The following is a 19,079-nucleotide window of genomic DNA, read 5'->3' on the forward strand; positions in this document are numbered from 1 at the left end:
TGTCCATGAAAGAGTGGGAACCCTGTACTTAGCAGGAGGGGATCTTTTGACAATCAAAATGTGCCACTGCTTTCCTAGTAGGGTTGGGTTTAGAAGTAGGGTTAGGGTAAGGCCATATAATAAGCGGTTTTTACAGTTTAAAATAAATGACGCTTTGGGAAGACCTCATAAACCACATATGCACGTGTTTGAGCACATTTTTAGTATGCCAAGGCTTTAAAATGCAGGTAGATTTTTAGTGTGTTGCTGTCTGAGTAACCAAGGCAAGAGCTGTAAAGGCACCACTCTCTTTTGTCTGTTTGGGTTTTTTTTGCGTCCACCTAAAAATCTAAAAACCTAAAAATAAAAATATTCTAATATTCTGCTTTGGTGCTCTAGGAACATTTTTTTTCATTGTTAGTGAAGTTGTTTTTCTCAGAACTTTTACATTGGTAGAACTTTTTTTTTTTTGGTATACTATTTTTTTTTTATTAATAAAAACCATGTTTTTACTTTTACATTGCTGTCAATTTGAATATATATTAATTATTAGTAATTTATCGTATACTGTCATTTTTCTTTTTCATTCAGACTACATGACACAACTGACTACCCATGGAGACCCACCATAAAGCATGCAGACTTCCAGAAACTTCTCTACAATCTGACTTCAATCATGATCCGTGGAACCTACAGCACACAAAGTACGTCTACTCATTCACTGATGAACAGCTTGTGTTTTAAGAACAGTGTTTTGATTTCTTTCTTTTTCATATCAATCACTTTGAGTTCTCAGCTGTGAAACGTTCAAGAGCACAAAAATCTGCTTTTATTATTATTGTTTTAAAGCAAAACATTTACCTGGTAACATAAAAACCGAAAAGCCACCAATGCGAGTAAACAGCATTTACAAGACTATCTACCCTTTTCATTTCTGTTGTCATGTTAGATAAATCATTAAAAACAAAAGAAGATCATTGCAACATGTCAGTAAACTTTTGCCTCTTCTACTCAAACTACTATGAGAGCACATTTTTATTTTAAATAAATATTGGATTAAATATTTGTATTCATTTTTTATTTAAATTCTTTGAATCAATAAAGCTGTGAGTTTGTAGTACATTTCCTTTTCTCTTTCTGTAAATATGTTTGTATTAAATAGTATGTATTCTATTGATAGCTGTGCTGTCCAGTCTATTCTTTTCTGATTTTCATTGTAATGTGATAAAATCAAATGCGCACCTTTTGTAAAGCTCCTTTGGAACAATAATTTAAAAAATGTAAAGTTATTAATCATATATTAAACTGAAAATTATATCTAATGTTTTAAATATACCTTTTTAAAATTTCTATTCATTTATTTTATTTGTTTTTTGTATCTTTGAGTTTTAAAGTTGTTATTATGTAATATATGCTTTTTTTGTATTGATAAAAGTTGCTGATGTGGCAATAAATAAACAAACAAACAATAATTGAAAGTGAAAATTGAAAGCATTGTCAGGTATGGTATCACAGTGTGGTTTGGCAACCTATCTGTTCAGTGTAAATCTAAATTGATGCATCTCTTAAAGACAGGAAGGAAAATTGTTGGGCACAATGAATATTTTAATCCTCAAGCTTTATATGAGAATTGTGTCCTTAATCAGGTGGAAAGGATTGTAAACGATCCAACAAATTTTTTGTTTCCACATTACGAACTGCTTCCCGCTGGTAGAAGATATAGAGTCCCAAAGTGTAGGTTAAACCGTTACAAGAAATCCTTTGTACCTTTATCAGTGGGTTTATTTAATAAGAGTCTATCTTAATTGGCATTATACATTTTGTAACTGTTGTATTTTGTATTGTTTTTATTGCTTGTTTTTAGCGAATGTCTGCAGCAATATGGCGATGCCCAAAACAAATTTCCTGTCAAGGACAATAAAGTTTTACTCTACTACTAATTAATGTGAAAAGTGCTAAAAAAAACTAGAATTTTATTGAAACATTCTGAGTCTCATTTTATGCAATAACAAAGATACATCCTTTTCTATAGGTGCTGGTTATTTGGATAACGTGTCTCTGGTGACTGCCCGCCGGGGCCCTGGCACTCCAGCCCGCTGGGTTGAGAAATGCACGTGTCCGCAGGGTTATTTGGGTCAGCATTGTGAGCAGTGTGATCAGGGATTCAGGAGGAGCCGGCCGGAGCTGCGGCGCTTCAGCAACTGCGAGCGCTGCAACTGCAATGGACACAGCGACACATGTGACCCTGAGACAGGTTTGTCATCGCAACCACTGTATTTGACTTGTGTTGATGTGTCATTTACTTATGTGCTCTCTGGAGACTCAAGCCGGCAGACTATTGATTTCATTAATGACCGAGTGCTGGTGTTACAGAAGATCATCTGCTCTGGATGCATTCAGAATGAAAGCCACTGAAATAAATTAGTTCTACAGTGTCAGTGGTTCATTTTAGATAAATGGATGGATGGGCTATTTGGATTTTAGAAGTAGTTTTACAATTATTAGTAAAAATATAACTTAATACGCCTAAAAGTATTTTTTTTATTATATTTTATATTTTTGCATATGTTCATGTTGGTTGGGTGCAATCATCACAATCACAAACAATTATTATATTTATCTAAAACAGAAACTGTCAAAATAAAATTGTTTGTTATTCGAAATAAAACTTCACTGCAGCAAATAAAATGTATTTGTAAAATTTGAATTATATTATATCATATATTCCACATTTTCATTTAGTTTTAATTAAAATGAAAATGAAATTAATGAAAATTTTATAGACATTTAAAAACGAATAAAATAAGACATCTAGATCTATAAGCATCTTAAATTTATATTTAAATTTATATTAAATATCTTAAATTTATATCTAAAAACAAATATTTCAATTTACAATCATCTTTTAAATGACATTGGGGACTTTTATACATGACTGTAATGGAAAATTAGTGCATTGATGTGAAATGCATTGTGTAGTTATGCATTTTGTGCAGTATTTGCATATTTAAACATATTTTAGTAAACTTGTACTACAAAATAGGGCGACACAGTGGCGCAGTAGGTAGTGCTGTCGCCTCACAGCAAGAAGGTCGCTGGTTCGAGCCTCAGCTGGGTCCGTTGGCGTTTCTGTGTGGAGTTTGCATGTTTTCCCTGTTCGCACAAGTTTCCTCCGGGTGCTCCGGTTTCTCACACAGTCCAAAGACATGCGGTACAGGTGAATTGGGTAGGCTAAATTGTCCATAGTGTATGTGCGTGAGAATATATGTGTATGTGTTTCCCAGTGATTGGTTGCAGCTGGAAGGACATCTGCTGCATAAAACAAATGCTGGATAAGTTGGCGGTTCATTCCGCTGTGGCGACCCCAGATTAATAAAGGGACTATGAATGAATGAATACTATAAAATAAAGCTTTTCATTCTTGAAATAATCAGCTGGACATGTATGGTGATAATTCTTTTTCATTTTTTTATTAGTGAAAATAAAACACCCATAATACACCTAAAAGTATTTTTTTGCACCTGTTGATCTGTTATAGACATTTTTTTTTAAACTAATAAAATGAGTCCATCTAAAAATAACTATTTTAATCTACAATCATATTTTAAATGTCATTGGGGTAAAAAGAAAATTGAATGTATAAATATATTAAATACTTCACTTTATTGGCAAATTAGGGCATTGATGTGAAATACATTGTCTAATTATACATTTTTGTGCAGTATTGGCATATTTAAACATATCTTAGTAAACTCATACTACAAAATAAAGCTTTCCATTCTTTAGCTGGGCATGTATGGTGATAATTTTCTCTCTCTCTGTCTGCAATTGGGCTAATTTTAAGGGTATTGGAAATTTTATTAGTGGAGATTTTGACTTTCATAATTAATATCGCCTATATAATGTTTTATTGCAGCAATGATTTTAATACTACTACCTTTGGCTTTGAGTTGATGTGATATTGCCATCTTGTGGTGATGTGTGGCATTTTCTTCACTGTAGGAATGTGTAATTGCCAGCACAACACCGCAGGTCTGAGCTGTGAGAGGTGTAAAGACGGTTTCTACGGTGATTCAACAGTGGGCTCTCCTTCAGACTGTAAACCCTGTCCCTGCCCTGCCGGTGCTACCTGTGCTGTGGTGCCCAAGACCAATGAGGTGGTCTGTACCAACTGCCCGACTGGAACCACAGGTACATAGACACAACGCAGTCTGGAGCTTTAAGATTGCTAATACTGTACTGCTGCATTAAAAATCTAACAGATCAGTGTAAAAAATGGAGTAATGTAATAGTGTGGTTCAAACTACAATTGTGGAGCTTTAGGATTGACACAAGCATTTTGTGTGGAACTTTAAGATTGACTTAATATTACAGTATGTTATCGTTGCAACTTTAAGATTTTAAGATTTTTAAGACTTTAAGATTGCACTGACGGCAAAAACATTATTTTTCATGCACCCGTAAATTTTGAGATTTTAGACTTTTTGGTGTGTGTTTTTTTTTCAGTCTAACGTAAATACATAAAGTACACATAAAAATAAAAAATACACATGTAAGGCATAAATGCAGCAGCCCTTGCTAATTTTAATGTTTCAGTTTTAATCATATTTATTCTGATGGTCTTACAGTGGGGCATGTTCATACATATGCAAACTTTTCTACAAAACGTTGAAAAATGTTATCTTTTTTCTAATTATGAAGTGAAATAGTGTATATATAAGTATATATATATATATATACATGTCGAAAGAAATGGAAACGATAATTTAGACCCTGACTTTATTCAATGTAAGAAAAAGTGCTACAGATGTTTTGCAAATTTGCGCATATTTAATGCGATAATGCCTCATTCGCATATTCAATTGTAACATATTAGAAAACTTGTAATCCGCTTTGTTTTTGGCAAAGTCAGCAGTGGTGGAAATAGTACTGAAAAGTCATACTCAAAAGTACCACTACTTGCCCAGAAATGTTGTGCAAGCTGAGTAAAAGTATCTGCTGTAAAGTTACTCAAAGTATTAGTATAAAGTAGCCCCTTAAAAAATACTCAAGACAAGAGTAATGACTATTACACTGTGAAAGGTTGATGCGTTTACATGCAGTTTGTGCGTGTATGTGTGTGTGTAAACGTAACATTCTGTAGTGCATTTAGTGATTGACGATTTCAGTCATCATACAGTAGGCATCCGTCATCTCATTTGTGACATGCAGTCTCTGGGTGATTGCGTGTAAAGATTTTGGACATCTTCTTGGACACTTTCTAAACATGTCTTGAAATTGTTCTTTAGGGTGCAAAATTATTATAAGAATTCAATTGGACTGGAATCACAGGACAAATGTTTCTACTTTAGCCAATCTTTATAGACAAGAAAAAAGTAGTGACTGCAGGCTGAAGGAAAATAATCGAGTAAAAGTACAGATACAGCACTCAAAATCTACTCAAGTGAAAGTAAAAGTACACATTTTTAAAACAACTTAGTAAACTACAACTCTTAAGAAAAACTACTCAATTACAGTCATTTAAGTATTTGTAATTTGTTACTTTACACCACTAAAAAGTCAGTGAACTGCATAGTGATAACAGTCGTTGTCTTGTGTGTGCGTGCAGGTAAGCGATGTGAGCTGTGTGATGATGGTTTCTTTGGAGATCCTCTGGGTGAGAAAGGTCCAGTAAGAGCGTGTCGAGCCTGCAGCTGCAACAACAACATCGACCCGAACGCTGTGGGCAACTGTAACCGAGAGTCGGGCGAATGCCTCAAGTGCATCTACAACACCGCTGGTGTCTTCTGCGACCGCTGCAAGCAGGGCTTCTACGGTGATGCCCGCGCTGCTAATGTAGCCGACAAATGCAAACGTGAGTGAAAGGGGAACAAATTAATTTTAATATTTTTCATGACACCTTTTCAAGTAACAATTGTTTGAAATTTTTGTTACAGTTGACTATAATAACCCGCTATTGTAGTTAACTAAAAAAGTGTCATTGGTTTTATGCAACACTTTAAAATCATGGTCCATTAATTAATTTTAGTTAATTTATTTACTATGCATGAACAAAATATTAGTAATACATTTATTACGGTAATTATTTATCTTTAGTAACGTCAATTAATGTAATTTAAATTACATTTATGTTAGTTCATATTAACTTGTGGTGTTTTAACTAATGGTAACAAGCACAACTTTGTATTTTAACAATGCATTAGTTAATGTTGAACTATTATAAATAAATTCTTTACAAGATTATTCATACTTGGTCAATGTTACTAAATACATTAACTAATATGTATGTAATCCAATTTTGTTACTTTAACTAATGAAAAATGACCAAAATAACACACATTATACAGTTTAAAAGTTGAGGGGATAATATAAAGAAGTAATTAAATACATTTCAGCTATATATAGCTTTGTGTGTGTGCATGCGTGAAATGCAAGTTGCAAGTTTATTGTATAATATTAATAATAAATTGGTCGGAACAGACAAAAATGGCATTTGCAGTGATGCATAAGATTTCTATTTCATATACAAGCTCTTCTTTTACTATTTCTTTTCATCGTAGAATCATTTAAAAAGAACTAGGTTGAATAATTGAAATAGGAATGTTTTTTCCAGCATTAAGTATATTATGTGATACTATCTGACCTACAAGAATAAATATCTTAACATAGAAAATGTAATAGTTAGTTTGAGGTCAGTTTTTTTTTTTATTTATTTATTTATTTATTTATTTATTTATTGCTGCATTTATTACAGAATATGAGTTATATTGAGAAATTCTTAATTTTTTTAATGGTTATTTTAACATGTTTTTGTCCTCTGTCTGCAGCATGCACGTGTTCTCCACATGGTACAGTAGACCGACAGAAAGCCTGTTCTCAGGTGACGGGTCAGTGTCCGTGTCTTCCTCACGTCATTAACAGAGACTGTGGCGCTTGTGAACTGGGTTTCTACAACCTGCAGAGTGGAAAGGGCTGTGAACGGTACATGAATTATTTCTCTAATTCTTTTTTGGTCATGCAATGTTGACCAAATTAATCACGACAGACCTTTTTTTTTTTGCACAATTTGTTTTTAATCAGATGCAACTGCAACCCTATTGGTTCCACAAATGGTCAGTGTGACATCGTCAGCGGTCAGTGCGAGTGTCAGCCTGGGGTCACCGGCCAACACTGCGAACGCTGCGAGGTCAACTTCTTCGGATTCAGTTCGTCGGGTTGCAAACGTACGGTGCCTTATCACTGGCTTTCTGTAGGCTCTTAAAAAGTCTTACATTTCTCAAACTAACTTTAGGTCTTAAATTCACTGAAGTATTGTTTTGTAGGTCTTACTTAAGCTCCCACAGAATGTGTTTTAAGTGTGTTTTGTTTTGTCTAGTCTTGATTGTGGTGTTTTGGTTCTTTTTTCCACTAGTCAAAATATAATTCACTGTATTATGGCTACAAATGTGATCAACATCGTGATATAGGCCTTACATTTCATTTATGAAAGTCTTTTAAACATCTTAAAGTCTTAGATTTGACTGTGACAACTACAGAAATCCTGTTCTAGCAGTTGTGCTAGATGCAAAATTACTCACTAAAAGTCATAAATTACTAAATTAATATTTTATATGTTAAGTATTTAGCTTCAATTCTACTGTATTAAGACTACAAATGAAACCAACAGTCATGATATAGGTCTCAAGTTTAATTCCTTAAGGCCTGAAAAGCTAAACATGCCATTGTGCTAAATGCATTTGGTTTTCCTGCATTAACGGTTGATGTGTTTGTGCAGCGTGTGACTGTGACCCCGAAGGCTCAGAATCGGCTCAGTGTAAGGAGGATGGCCGCTGTCATTGTCGGCCAGGCTTTGTGGGCTCTCGCTGTGATATGTGTGAGGAGAACTACTTCTACAACCGCTCAACACCAGGCTGCCAGCAGTGCCCTAACTGTTACAGCCTGGTCAGAGACAAGGTGAGCCATTATCTCATGAAACTAGGATGATTAGTTTTAGAGCATGAAGCAACTTCTATTACATCTGTTGCATTCCTGTACAGGTGAACCAGCAGAGACAAAAACTGCTTGACCTGCAGAATTTGATTGATAGTCTGGACAACACTGAGACAACAGTGAGCGACAAGGCCTTTGAGGACAGACTGAAGGAGGCAGAGAAAACTATATTGGAGTTGCTGGAAGAGGCTCAGGCTAGCAAAGGTAAAGATTCTTGTTATAGATTACAACAGCTCACTGTGTGATGAAGCCATTGAATGTAGTTATATGTCCATAAAATTCAAGATATTGAGGGAAATTGCCTGATATGAGGTTTTGTCTCCTATTTGAATTGAATTATACATATCAAACTTTTCAGCCCACAACCAACAAAAAAACAATGCCAGTGGCAGTTATTTGCAAGCCCCATTGTCCTCAGAGGTGGTTATAAATATAAAAACAGCTCACACACGCCAATCGGCCTATGTAAACACAATCATATTGACAACACAACGGAGATCATCCTCCACTCTCAGTCTTGAGCATTTATTTGTAATAATGATTGCTGTGAAATCGATCTGCTCCAATTAATGCAATTACTGTGTTAGTAATCTAATGTAATCTCCCCAGGGGTCACAATCCATTGGGGGAAAATTTTAAAGTCCGATGGATTTTTATTTGCATGTTGTTTTTTATGTAACTATTAACTACGATTTTTATTTTTGTAGATTATGGATAAAATATGGTAATACTTTGTTTATCAAATTATTAAATCAAATGTATTTGATTTTTGGAAATCACTAAGTAACCCCCCCCCCCCCCCCCCTTTAAATAATTAATAATATTACAACTAATATAGCTAATAACTACTAATAATAGAACTAATATTAGTTATATAATATCAACAAGTTCACTATTACACCAGTGGCATTTCCGTTATGAACAGAACAAGTGCTTATGTGGTGTTGATGCTATCAATTCAGGAAATAAGTAGATATTCTGTATTTTATCAAACAAAAATGACCTGTTTTTGCTCTGTTTTGATGTTTTTCGAGAAAAAATGAACTAATTGAGTGGACCAATGATTCAATTGACCATTCATATAAAGAGCTGTTTAGTTCATTGCTTAATGACTCAATTTGATTTACATTTTTTTATTTTGTACTTAAGAGCAGATGTATTTAACTTTACAACATCATTATTCTATTGTCTTCACTGTTACTACACAGAAGTGGATAAAGGTCTTTTGGACCGTCTAAACAACATCAACAAGACCCTGAATAATCAGTGGAACAGACTGCAGAACATCAAGAACACAGTAGACAACACAGGAGCACAGGCGGACCGAGCACGAAACAGGGTTCGTGATGCAGAAAACCTGATCAACACCGCCAGAGAGGAGCTGGACAAAGCCAAAGAAGCCATCAGTAAAGTGGTGAGGACAACAATATCCCACAAACACCTGGAGCAAATCCATTCAAATGTATCTAAAATAATTTTAATATTAATATCAAATTTCGTTTCCGTAGGACATTAAAATACCCACAACCTCTGGAGATCCAAACAATATGACGCTTCTGGCAGAGGAAGCCCGTAAACTGTCAGAAAAGTGAGTTGTATCGTTCCATTCAGTGGTATAATGTGGAAAAACACCAAATACTCTTTTACTGATAGCTTTTTTTTCTGGCTGTTTGTGCAGACATAAAGCAGATGCAGATCAGATTGAGAAGATCGCGAAAGATGCCAATGACACTTCCACTAAAGCCTATAATATGCTGAAGAAAGCACTCGATGGAGAGAACAAGACAAGCAGTGACATTGATGAACTCAACAGGAAGTAAGATCACATTTGATAAGTCTTACTTTCTTAGTAAAGCATGTTTCAAAACGATTACATATGTTGCACTAGTAGCAGTAGTATGCAAAGTAAACAGTGCACACATTTGAATTTGAATGCGTTTTTATAATTACTTCAATAATTTATATAAATTTTTTATATTACTATAAAAGATTACTTATTTATATTTAAAAATGCAGATGTTCACGCTTTACAACTAAGATGGAGTTCATATGTACCCAGGTATTTGGAAGCGAAGGATCTGGCCAAAAATCTGGAGAAGCAGGCAGCTAAAGTTCATGCTGAAGCAGAAGAGGCTGGAAACAAAGCTCTGAAGATCTATGCTAACTTGACCAGCTTACCTCCAATCAACACCAAAACATTAGAGGTGCTCATTACTCAACCTTTTAAAAAATTTTGATAAATTTACACAATTAACTTAGGCATGTTTAATCAAATAATCTTGACATTTCCTCAGGATGATGCCAATAAGATTAAAAAAGAGGCATCAGACTTGGACAAACTGATAGACAAGACTGAGAAAGAGTACAATGACCTGAGAGAAGACCTGAGAGGAAAAGAGACGGAGGTCCGCAAACTGCTGGACAAAGGAAAGACTGAGCAACAGGTACATTGGTGAATCTGTTTTGCCTCAGCTCTCTGAAATAAGTTTTCAAAATGCTGTCATGGTGGCCTATAAAAGAAAAGATGAAAATATTTTGTTGTTTTTTGTAGTTTAGCTGCTCTTTTCACATGGTTAATATGTCCTTGGCCCAAAAGCCACATAAAGGATACTGATGAGAGACAAGCAAAATGCTGCTCATAGTCCAAAGGCTCATCCTAATCTGATTGAGTTAAATGTCATGCTCTTAATGAAAGAGCTGAACCATGAACTCACACATTGTGCCTATGAAACCCAAACAGAGTCTAAGTTTCATTTTTGAGATCTTTGATAAAGTTTGTCATTCTATAAATGCCACTTTTATTATTGCTTTTGGACTAGATGATCACACTAGTATTGCATATTTGTTTCACCATAGTATTGGTTTGTCATTCTTATATGTAATTGTGGCCATGATGAACAGAACATTTCTTGTTTGTACAGAATTTCGCTAGACAATGCAAGAACTCAACATATTCTGTGTTGTCTGACTTTTCTTCAGACGGCTGATCAGTTGCTGGCACGTGCAGACGCAGCAAAGGCTTTGGCTGAGGAGGCGGCAAAAAAAGGCAAATCTACTTTCCAAGAGGCTCAGGATATTCTGAACAACCTCAGAGGTAAGGAGAAAAAAAAGATTAGGGGCCTTACAGAGTGTTTAGTTTATTTGTTTACAGGGGCAATGCACGATAGATAGATAGATAGATAGATAGATAGATAGATAGATAGATAGATAGATAGATAGATAGATAGATAGATAGATAGATAGATGGATAGATGGATAGATGGATAGATGGTTGGATAGATAGTTGGATAGATAGTTGGATGGATGTATGGATGGCATCGTCGTCGTAGGCGGCTGTGAATTATTTATGAATAATTAATTAATTAAAAAATTAATTATTTGTAGCCCACCGTTTCAACTACCTGACCCGCATGCTCTTTGTTTTACCAATAACCAAATCATAAATAAATCAACATAAGTTACACACAAATTACCACCTGTCAATCACTTTTTCAGCGGGATTCTGATCTGTGTCATTATAATGGCGTCAAAAAAAACTTGGTTGGTAAAAGAGGTGCACAACCAACAGGAACCAACCAACAGTATCTGAGGTTTTTGCTAAAATTATTAAGTACAAGCGTGAAAGCGAAAGATTGAAGCAGTGTACTGACACTGTGACACGTTACCTGATAGATTCAAAAGACCGAAGAGTCGTTATATACAAGTTTAATTAAATATCATGTTTAACAACTATAGTGAGACGCGATCCAGCAGTACATCCTTGATAAACTGTCCAACGTGCACTGCTCTCTGGGGTTTTGTGCTCAAAGCAAACTGCTGGAGCTCAGATACGCACATAGGCTGCAGTGCATGGCAGAGTGTGTGTGTGTGTGTGTGTGTGTGTGTGTGTGTGTGTGGTCACTTTATGTGCGTTTATAGTGTATTAAATTTCCCATTAATAGTATTATATTAAGGTCTACCTAAACCCAATCGTACTGTAAAAATATTATATTAATGTGAATATCGCACTTCTGGCCGGCCGTGTATCCTATCTAGACTTTACCTGCTCAGCATCGTGAGGTCTATCGGCAATCAACGATGGCATCGTCTATCAACCCATCCCTAATTTATAGATGTATAGATATAGATATTTACAAACACAAGTAAAAAAAAAAACGAGATAATTTTGTCTAAACTTTGTATAATTTTTATTTAATTCTATAAACTACTAATGACATCTCTTCCTATTTTTATTTTTGCATATGTTTTCAGGCATGTTTAGATTCATTTTTAGACATCACAATACCAATGTTTTTGAATTCAGATAAGTCAAGAAATCAATATATTGTGGAATAAACCTGATTTTCAATCACATCAAATCTCACCAGTTGTCATTTGACAAATAAAATCTTGTAAATTACAATAATTTGAAATTTAGAAGAAATGTTATCAGACTATTTAAAGAATAAAACCAATAATAACACTATACTGGAGTAAATCCAGATAAATAATTATTTCTTCCATTTTTTTATTTTTTTTTTACATATTCATTTTAAGATATTTCATAATTTTTGTGTCTCACCTTTAGATTTCGACAAGAGAGTGAATGACAACAAAACTGCTGCTGAAGATGCCATGAGGCGAATCCCACAAATCAATGCAACAATCAATGAAGCCAATGATAAAACCAGACGGGCTGAAGCAGCTTTAGGCAACGCAGCTGCTGATGCTAAAGATGCTAAAGCAAAGGCAGAAGAAGCTGAGAAAATCGCTAATGATGTGCAGAAGGTACCTTAAACCATAAAGTCTGAGGGGGGGGGGGGGTAGTGTATGTTTCTTGTTATGTTTCGTTTCCTGTTTATGTTAACCTATGGACTGATTTTCCTTTAGGGTTCTGCAAAGACTAAGGCAGATGCAGAAAAGGCTTTTGAAGACACCATGAAACTGGATAAAGACGTAGACAAAATGATGGACCAGCTCACAGCAGCGGAGAAAGAGCTGGAGAAAAAGAAAGCAGAGGCGGACGCTGACATGATGATGGCATCTATGGTGGGTTATATTGACTGACGTTTAGTGTACGGTGTGTTTGAATGCATCATTGCAGAATTTGTATTTTTATTGACTTTGCTGTCCTTCTCAGGCATCAGACAATGCTAAAGAAGCAGAGGGCAATGCCAGAAAAGCCAAAAGTGCTGTCCGAGAAGTGCTCAACACAATCAATGCACTGCTAGGCCAACTCGGTAAGATCATCAAGAGTTTTTCTCCAGTAACTGTGTTTACTGACACTAATGAAGCTATTTAAAATATTTTTAAAATGCATATTTGTTATAAATTCATACTATACATAACTATTTAGATCAGATTACATTACATTAGATTAAACCGGGAAAATCAAGAGAAACACAAAAAATATCAAATTTAGCTGAAATTTTTAGTTTGTAATTAGTTTTTCAAAAACTCATTTGAATTTTAATCCATTATCTTTCTATTCCTAAAGATGTTGAGTGACCAAACTCTTAACAGATATGACTCTTTAATATAACTGTTTTGTTTAAATGCAATAAATATTATTTGCTATATTCACTGAGAAATGGATACAAGTATCCATTTTCAAATGGGGGTTTACTCACTATTATATAGTAGGGGTGTAACTGATCACAGTTGATCAGTTCGGAATGCACGTGACCCGCAGATGAATAACTTTTTTTGAACGTGTGGGTTAATCCAACATTTATAACAATTGCAGAGAGATTGCCTCCTGCGTCATTCAAATCACGTGTGTGAAAGCATTTTGGCTTCCCTGTAAAATATAATGTCGGAAAAAGTTGTGGTGGGACCTCCCTAAATGCTTTCTTAGGTTATTAATTAAAGGTGTTTTCTGTTACTGTTTGTTTAGCCTGCAATAAAGCATTCAGTGTAAAGCTGTACAATTAAACATTAAAAGATTGTGATCTCAATTCAACATGAATGATAAATGATAGTGATTTGGATATGTTTATCAATCCTTCAAAGCGCTGCATTCAAATCTGTGTTTGATCGAGAGAGATTCAGGTTTTACACTTTTTCAGTGGGTTACAAACAATTAAATAACACCGAAGTACTGGGAGAACAGTTTATAGGTCAGATATAAACACTGATGTTTATGGAAAAGATTAAAATCACAGCTAATCGGAACTTGACGCTGGTGAATGTTGTAACAATTACATTGTGTAACCAACGGGTGGCAACAAACAACCATCAAAATGATGTCACTGAATATGTTTTTAAAAATGATCCACCTATAATGAAACATGTTTTATGTGTGAAATTGTTGAATCATTAATTGCATTACCATTATCAGCAACAGTAGCAAAGATCATTTTTCGTATTGAATATTTTCCTTTTTTTCAGCTGGTTCTTTCTTGATTTTTATTTTTATTAAATATACAGATTCTAAGTTCTGTTAGTTAAACCAATGGTTTTTGCAGTAATATTTTTGTATAAATGAAAAGCAGATGACATTTGTCTCCTCCCTTGTTTTTTTTTTTTGTTTTTTTTGCTAATCCGAAAAATGGTCCGATCCATGACTCAAAAACAGTAGTGTGATCAGATTTGTAATCAGATTTGTGATCCGTTACACCACTAATATTATAGTATAGAAAGAGCACGCTCTGAAAAAAAATCTTCAAATTCTGTCAAAAAAAAATTGTAGTTTACAGTAATTTACACAAATCAAATTAAGAATTTACACACATGAAAATTTAAATGAACATTTTGCTAAATATTAGATACTTATTGATTCAAAATATAGAGAACCGATAATAACTTCTATAGCTATATAGTTCTATATGTTTTTATAGACGTGTGTGTGGGTAGGTGTTAGGTGTCTCTATGGGAGGATAGATAGACACAAGCGTAGATAGAACCATATATATATATAGATATATATATGACGCAAATATTTGCGTGTATAGGTACTGTACAGGTATCAGCTGAAGTATTCTATTAAGTAATTGTAAATGACAAAAAATGCTAAATTAAATTATAACTATTTAGCCTGCGCTAACCCAAAAGCACAAGGAAAAGTTGTTTAAAGTGATACATTTTTAGCGTAGTAATTTGCTATTTATGTCTTGAATAATGTATAATATTACAATGTGCAAAACTATAATGTAATTACACTTCATAACTCCCACTTAATGTAACAACGCCTTCAGGTAACATCGATAAGGTGGATCTGAGCAAGCTGAATCAGATCGACAACGCTCTCAAAGATGCTAAGGACAAAATGGCGGGAAGTGAGCTGGACAGGAAGCTGAAGGAGCTGAACGACATCGCCAAGAGTCAGGAGGACATGATCAGCGACTACGACCGACAGATCCAGGAGATTCGAGCAGACATTGCCAACCTGAACGACATCAAGAACACTCTGCCCGAGGGCTGCTTCAACACGCCGTCTCTAGAGCGGCCATAACCTCCAACACCAACCTAACCTAACCTCCAATCCACAGCGCTACGTCTGCCTTACACTCCACCAAAACGGCCTTTCCCAGTCTTGCCTTTCGTTTCCTTTTACTAGCTTATCGTTCGTATTTCTACACGTTTCTTGGAAATCATCTTTTACAAACGGAAGACAAAAGCAGCTTTTAATTGTGATATGCAGAAATGCTACGTGAAGAGAAATCCAAGTAATGACGCTCACCAGACGTGTGTGTGTTTGTGTGCGTTTGTGTATGTATGTGTGTGCGTGTTTGCGTTGTAGCAAGAGGTAAGAGGCCACATGACTGCACCACCTCCAGCTCTTCTTCTCAAACCTTTACAACACAATCTGAATGATAGCAAAGCGTTTGTTTGAGGAAGTTTGCTACTTAAGCTAGTGTATATCATCATCATCATCAGTAACGCTATTCGCTCAAAGCTAACAGTGAAGGATTCTTAATTTGCTCTACTTTCGGCCCTCGTGCTAAAGTGTCACGTACATACAGTATTTCAGTTCATGTATATATGAATAGCTCAACGCGGAGAATGAAAGTCCCTGCATGGAGCGCGACATTTCAGTTCTGCGTTGTTATTTTTCAGACGCTGCTGCTGCTTTATTAAAGGTGTCCTGCGATTCGCATTAACACGAGCAAAACTCAACACTATGCAACTTTGTACATTGGCGTAGCAAGACTTTTATCTGATACACTGGTGCTAATAATTATTTCAAATGTTATATTTTTGTGTGAATGTTATTTTTTTTTCTTCATTTTTTATTATTATTATAATATAGAGTTGAGGAACTGTTATTTGTGTAAATATGCTTAAATGATTCAGGAATGGCTGATTTTTTATTTTTTATTGCTTATTTTTTAACTCAAGACCCAACCAACCACCTCACCGGTTCACAAAATGAAAAATCAGCCAAAATTTCTTGCATAATACATACATACACATATATATATATATATATATATATATATATATATATATATATATATATATATATATATATATATATATATATATATATATATATATATATATATATAGTATGTTCTGTGGTATAATACGCTTGCCTGTATACATGGCTCAGTGTTGCATCATAGCTCTATCATTTATTTTATTTGTGGTTAATTTTCGGCGGATGGTGATTTGTAATGTTTTGACACCCCGAACATGTCTGAACATCCACATATGTCTCTTAATATTTCATATTTATCGGAATGATTTGCTTTACTTGAGACAGTAATCACAATGTTGGTAGTTAAACCATTTTTTATTTAGTGCCTAAACCTTTGGACATTATGTGGATCTCGCCAAATGATGGTTTTAGTACATTTCACTGTTTGTTTCTTACTGTTACCGTTTCAGTTCCAGGTTTGCTGACTTTAGCCGACACTTGAAATGTCACATTGAGAGATTTTTGTCTTTGGAAAGTGCCACTATAAAAAAAAAAGAAAATTAGATCTGCTCTCTCTACCACTGTGGACATAAGTGCAACGCGTACACGTTTATGTATAAAACAGTATTTTAATTTATAATGTATCAAATATTTGTGATCTGTTGTTTGCTGCACAGTCTTGATGTGGTCCTTTGGTTTTAGAAAGTGTAATGGTTTTGGAAGACCTTCTCTCTGTTTTAATCAAGGCGTTGACAAACCCAACCCAAAGGACCTCTCACACACACCTCTGCTTGTTACCATTTGCCTGTAAATTCAATCGTAACATTTGAATAATAAACAGTGGTTATTACAGGACTCCGCAATGTGTCATTCTTATTTATTTTCATAGTATAAAATGTTCAAACTTTTGAGGCTAGGAAATGCCAACTATAAGGATATTGCAAAGAATCATTTTCCAAATTATAAGAGTAGCTGTATGTTTAAGAATATTAATAGTTTTTTATTATTATTTTTTGTCTAATTTTGTAATGTGTACTGCATAAATATTATTGTGATTTAATGTTATTATTAGGAATCTTTGTTCGAAAATTTTAATTAATGCTTTAAGGAAAGATGCATTTAATTGATCAAATATAACAATTAAAAACAATAATTATGCTATAAGTAATGCTAGATAAATGCTTTCACATCATCAAATACTTTTAATCAAAATGTAGAAAATGAATTTCTAATTATTTCTACAAAAATGTAAGCAGCACAACTATTTTGCAACACATTAATATTAATGTTTAATGAGTAGCAAATCATATTAGAATTATTTCTGCAACACTGAGTGAATGGATTTCTACACTCACTGACCACTTTATTAAGTACAAGTGCTCGTTAATGCAAATTTCTAATTAGCCAATCACATGGCAGAAACTCAGTGCATGTAGAGATGGTCAAGATGATCTACTGCAGTTCAAACCAAGCATCAGAATGAGGAAGAAAGGTGATTTAAGTGACTCTGAATGTGCCATGGTTGTTGATGCCAGACGGGCTGGTCTGAGTATTTCAGAAACTGCTGATATACTGGGATTTTCACACACAACCATCTCTAGGGTTTACAGAGAATGGTCAGAAAAAGAAAAAAATCCAGTAAGTGGCAGTTCTGTGGGCACAAATGCCTTGTTGAAGCCAGAGGTCAGAGGAGAATGGCCAGACTGGTTCCAGCTGATAAAAAGGCAACAGTAACTCAAACATGTCCAACCTTGAGGCGAAAGGGCTACAGCAGCAGAAGACCACACCAGGTGCCACTCCTGTCGGCTAAGAACAGGAAACAGGCTACAATTCACACAGGCTCACCAAAATTGGACCGTAGAGGATTGGAAAAATGTTGCCTGGTCTGAGGAGTCTCGATTTCTGCTGCAACATTCAATGGTAGGGTCAAAATTTGGCATCAACAACACGAAAGCATGGATCTTCCTGCCTTGTATCAGTGGTTCAGGCTGGTGGTGGTGGTGTAATGGTGTGGGGGATATTTTCTTGGCACACTTTGGGCCCATTAGTACCAACTGAGCATTGTGTCAACACCACAGCCTATCTGAGTTTTGTTGCTGACCATGTCCATCCCTTTTTGACCACAGTGTACCCATCTTCTGATGGCTACTTCCAGCAGGATAACGCGCCATGTCATAAATCACGAATCATCTCAGACTGGTTTCTTGAACATGACAATGAGTTCACTGTACTTAAATGTCCTCCACAGTCCCTAGATCTCAGTTCAATAGAGCACCTTTAAGATGTGGTGGAATGGGAGATTTGCATTATGGATGTGCAGCTGACAAATATGCAGCAACTGCGTGATGCTATCATGTCAATATGGACCAAAATCTTCTGAGGAATATTTCCAATACCTTGCTGAATATGCCACAAAGGATTAAGGCAGTTTTGAGGGCAAAAGTGGGACCAACCCAGTACTAGTAAGGTGTACCTAATAAAGTGGCCAGCGAGTGTACGTTAAATTATATGTAAAAAAATATTTGTAGAAATATAATGGCATTTAAAACTAATAATATTACATTTATTGTTATTTTAGTTTATTAGTAAAGATTATTTATATTAAATCAATTACCTTTTTAAAAAAAAGTAGAAAAACATTTTCTTTTTTACTTAAAAAAAATGTGTTTGTTTAATTTATATACAGTATTTAAAATACATTTTTGTCTTAAATTTTCCCAATTAAGGAAACTCTGTTGGCCTTCTAGTCTTCCCTGGACCTGTTTAAAAA

The 19,079-nt window shown here is 34.9% G+C and overlaps 1 protein-coding gene across 1 annotated transcript in view; it reads left to right on the forward strand.

Annotated features, from left to right (window-relative positions):
- The window catches only part of lamc1 (laminin, gamma 1), a 108,668-nt gene extending 92,312 nt beyond the window's left edge, over positions 1-16,356 (forward strand). The window contains exons 11-28 of the mRNA XM_056478093.1: positions 571-683; positions 2,012-2,233; positions 3,982-4,170; positions 5,588-5,833; positions 6,807-6,960; positions 7,060-7,202; positions 7,754-7,932; positions 8,016-8,172; positions 9,177-9,382; positions 9,477-9,556; positions 9,647-9,784; positions 10,028-10,172; positions 10,263-10,412; positions 10,948-11,062; positions 12,536-12,735; positions 12,838-12,996; positions 13,088-13,187; positions 15,144-16,356. Coding sequence (XP_056334068.1) covers positions 571-683; positions 2,012-2,233; positions 3,982-4,170; positions 5,588-5,833; positions 6,807-6,960; positions 7,060-7,202; positions 7,754-7,932; positions 8,016-8,172; positions 9,177-9,382; positions 9,477-9,556; positions 9,647-9,784; positions 10,028-10,172; positions 10,263-10,412; positions 10,948-11,062; positions 12,536-12,735; positions 12,838-12,996; positions 13,088-13,187; positions 15,144-15,400 — 2,953 coding nt within the window. The 3' untranslated portion in view covers positions 15,401-16,356. The remainder of the gene's footprint in view (positions 1-570; positions 684-2,011; positions 2,234-3,981; positions 4,171-5,587; positions 5,834-6,806; positions 6,961-7,059; positions 7,203-7,753; positions 7,933-8,015; positions 8,173-9,176; positions 9,383-9,476; positions 9,557-9,646; positions 9,785-10,027; positions 10,173-10,262; positions 10,413-10,947; positions 11,063-12,535; positions 12,736-12,837; positions 12,997-13,087; positions 13,188-15,143) is intronic.
- The last annotated feature ends 2,723 nt before the right edge of the window (positions 16,357-19,079 follow it).

This window comes from Danio aesculapii, chromosome 2 (genome assembly GCF_903798145.1).
Source record: "Danio aesculapii chromosome 2, fDanAes4.1, whole genome shotgun sequence".
Lineage (NCBI taxonomy): Eukaryota > Metazoa > Chordata > Actinopteri > Cypriniformes > Danionidae > Danio > Danio aesculapii.